General features: G+C 39.1%; 1 protein-coding gene across 1 annotated transcript; it reads left to right on the plus strand.

Annotated features, from left to right (window-relative positions):
• Positions 1-86: 86 nt before the first annotated feature.
• LOC118735882 (nucleolar protein 10) lies at positions 87-3,075 on the plus strand. Its single transcript, XM_036465894.1, has 6 exons — positions 87-522; positions 581-844; positions 919-1,056; positions 1,112-1,537; positions 1,591-1,886; positions 1,950-3,075. Exons 1-6 carry the CDS (start codon positions 457-459, stop codon positions 2,920-2,922), a joined length of 2,163 nt encoding a protein of 720 aa, XP_036321787.1. The 5' UTR covers positions 87-456; the 3' UTR covers positions 2,923-3,075.
• The last annotated feature ends 70 nt before the right edge of the window (positions 3,076-3,145 follow it).

The following is a 3,145-nucleotide window of genomic DNA, read 5'->3' on the forward strand; positions in this document are numbered from 1 at the left end:
GAGACGATAACGCAACTATGATTGGACGACAAGTGTGCAGATAGCCTAAGCCTCCGGAGGGTAGGGTCTTCAGATTTAGAATCTGAAAAAGCTGCTCTGTACTCCCTAATATTTTTTTTACAAAGCCTGGATCCGTTTTGGAAAATTTTCCAGGATCCAGCCCCAGCACTCCATATTTTCGGAGATTTTCTTTCTCTTCACAACCCAAGGCATATTGAACCTTGGCCATAATCCTAATTTTATCTATTCGTTATCGGCTATTTTGAAAATTGATATAAATAACCATTGTGAACGATACTTTTTTTTTGACACTCTATCGCACGTGTGTTTCTCGAACAGATGCTCTCTCTGTGTTTACATTTTTTGGACTGGACTGTTTGCACTTGAAATCATTTAATTATCCTTTTTAACAATAAACATATAAATTTTGCGAAAATAGTGTAGCATGAACTAAAAATGTTTGTTAACGAAGTGAACGACGTTAAAATATATAACTTAAGTGCTGGGAAGTCTGTGCCAGAAGTGAGTATCATTGCGACTGTCTGACTGTATTAAAAATCTGAAAATTTTTAATTTTCAGTGGCTCACAGATCGCCGCAAGCGTTCCCAGTTGATGAAGAAAGTGGACTCACGGCGACAAATCGAGTTGATACAAGATTTTGATATGCCCGGCGTGTGTACGTCCATGCGAATGAGCCCCGATCAGCAGTACATACTAGCGACAGGCACGTACAAACCACGGGTTAAATGTTTTGAAGTGTGCAATTTATCCATAAAGTTCGAACGTTGTTTCGATTCAGAGGTCACAACGTTTGAAGCTATCAGTGATGATTATAGCAAACTGGTGTGTGGGTGCAACGCTGCATACATACATGCTGTGAATATTAAATACTGAACAAATTTCCTTCCTATTCATAGGTCTTTCTGCAATGCGACCGCTTTGTGGAAATACATTCTGCTTCTGGGCGTCATTACCGCTTGCGTATTCCACGCTTTGGACGTGATATGAAATACCATAAACCATCTTGTGATCTTTTCATTGTGGGCACAACACGTGTATGTACTTCACTTGTTTAATTTGTGTAATATATTTAACCATGATATTTGGTAGGATATTTATCGCTTGAATCTGGAACGCGGGCAATTTTTGCAACCATACGAAACGGAGGCTAGTTGTGTAAATGCCTGCGATATTAATCCCGAGCATCAATTGCTTATGGTTGGTAGCAAAGAGGGTATGGTGGAGGCTTGGGATCCACGCAGCAAAACGCGTGTTGGTACGTTGGATGTGGCTATTAAATTACCAGGGACAAAAACGTTTCCTTCTGTCTCCGCATTGAAGTATAAAAATGGGTTGCAAATGGGTGTAGGCACCGCTTCCGGGCATGTACTTCTCTATGACATACGCTCACATGACCCACTGCTTGTAAAGGATCATTTAAATAAAGTGGCGGTAAAGCGCATTGCTTTCAACCCTGGTCATCAGACGGTTTATTCGTTGGATGATGCTATGTTAAAATTGTGGGATGAAAACACTGTGAGTCGAATTTGTCTTTAAATACAACATTTAATTATGTAACGAATTTTCAGGGCAAACAAGTCGCCTACATAGAATCCACAACATCCTTCAACGATTTCTGCACTATTCCCGATACAGGAATATTTTTCCTTGCACAAGAAGATGTAAAAATGTTGACCTACTACGTGCCTTCAATGGGTCCGGCGCCGCGTTGGTGCTCATTCTTAGATAATCTTACGGAAGAAATTGAATCTGAGGTGGTGGAGAATATGTTCGACGATTATCAGTTTGTGACGCAGAATGAATTGGAGGAATTGGGACTGGAGCATTTGATTGGCAGTAATCTACTGAAAGGCTACATGCACGGGTAAATTATAAATGCATACACAAAAAGACCTAATCTAAATTTTTTACCGAACTTTTTTTTTAGCTATTTCATCGACGCACGTTTATACAACAGGGCCAAAGCTGTGGCTGATCCATTTGCCTTTGAACGCTTCCGTAAAGAGAAAATACGTAAAGAGATTGAAAGTGAGCGTAAATCACGTCTACAGATTAAGTCAAACCTTCCAAAAGTCAATCAAGAGCTGGCACTTAAAATTATGGACGAGCAGTCTAATTCCAAAAAGTCTGCTAAAGCAGCAAATCTACTCGAGGATACACGTTTCAAGGCAATGTTTGAAAATCCGGAATTTGCTATTAACAAGAATGCTGAAGAGTACAAGCTGTTGGCGCCTGCGCTTAATCGCCTCGGAAAATCCAAGCTTAAAGAAATAAAAAAACGCGTTGAAGTAGCACGCGTAGCGGAGCTGCATGCAGACGAAGCGAAACCACACGAGGAAAGTGATAATGATGAGGATCTTTTTGGTTTCGAAAAAAGTGATGAAGATGATGGAAACAAATCGGTTGCCGAAGAATCTTCAGATGATGAGGGAGTGCGTGAGTTCTCAAAAGAAATGAAGAAGGCATACAAGGATGTGAGAAGACAACGTGAAGAGGAGGAACTTGCGGAAAATGAACACGCGGGTGATGAGGATGCCAACAGCGATGATGAGCAAACAACTCCAATGGACAACACGACTAGCTCATCAACAAATAATCAGCGAAGAGCCAGCGTTAAAATGACATCTCTGGAAGATAACAACCTGAAATTAAGTGAAATGCGCAGTAAAATAATGAAAATTAGCCTTAAGGATCGCGTACGATTCAATGAAGCCTCTAGCGCGAATGTGACTACGATTGGACGTTCACTGGGTAACCGACAAATGACATTTGACATGAAGAAGAAGGCAACTAAAGATGAAAAGAAGAGAGAGTATTTAATGAAGAAACATCGAGAAGAGCGGAAAAAGATCATACGGCCTATAAATGCGCTAAAACTGAAGAAGGTTAACTTTAAGTAAAAATAATTTTATTTTGTTTACATTTAAATAATGTACATAAATTAATCTTGTAAATTTTCTTTGAAAAATTCTTAAGGATTTTCCAATTTTTTTGGAGTTTAGGGAATCATCTATTAAATTAAATATGTGAAAAAATAAATTTTTATTTATTTATAAAAGGCTTGGATAACAATAATATTATATAAACCATAAAACACAGCGCTAGCAACAGAGGCTTTCGGCT

The sequence above is a fragment of the Rhagoletis pomonella genome, unplaced genomic scaffold, assembly GCF_013731165.1.
Source record: "Rhagoletis pomonella isolate Grant_MI unplaced genomic scaffold, Rhpom_1.0 Rhpom_scaffold_00003, whole genome shotgun sequence".
Taxonomy (NCBI): Eukaryota; Metazoa; Arthropoda; class Insecta; order Diptera; family Tephritidae; genus Rhagoletis; species Rhagoletis pomonella.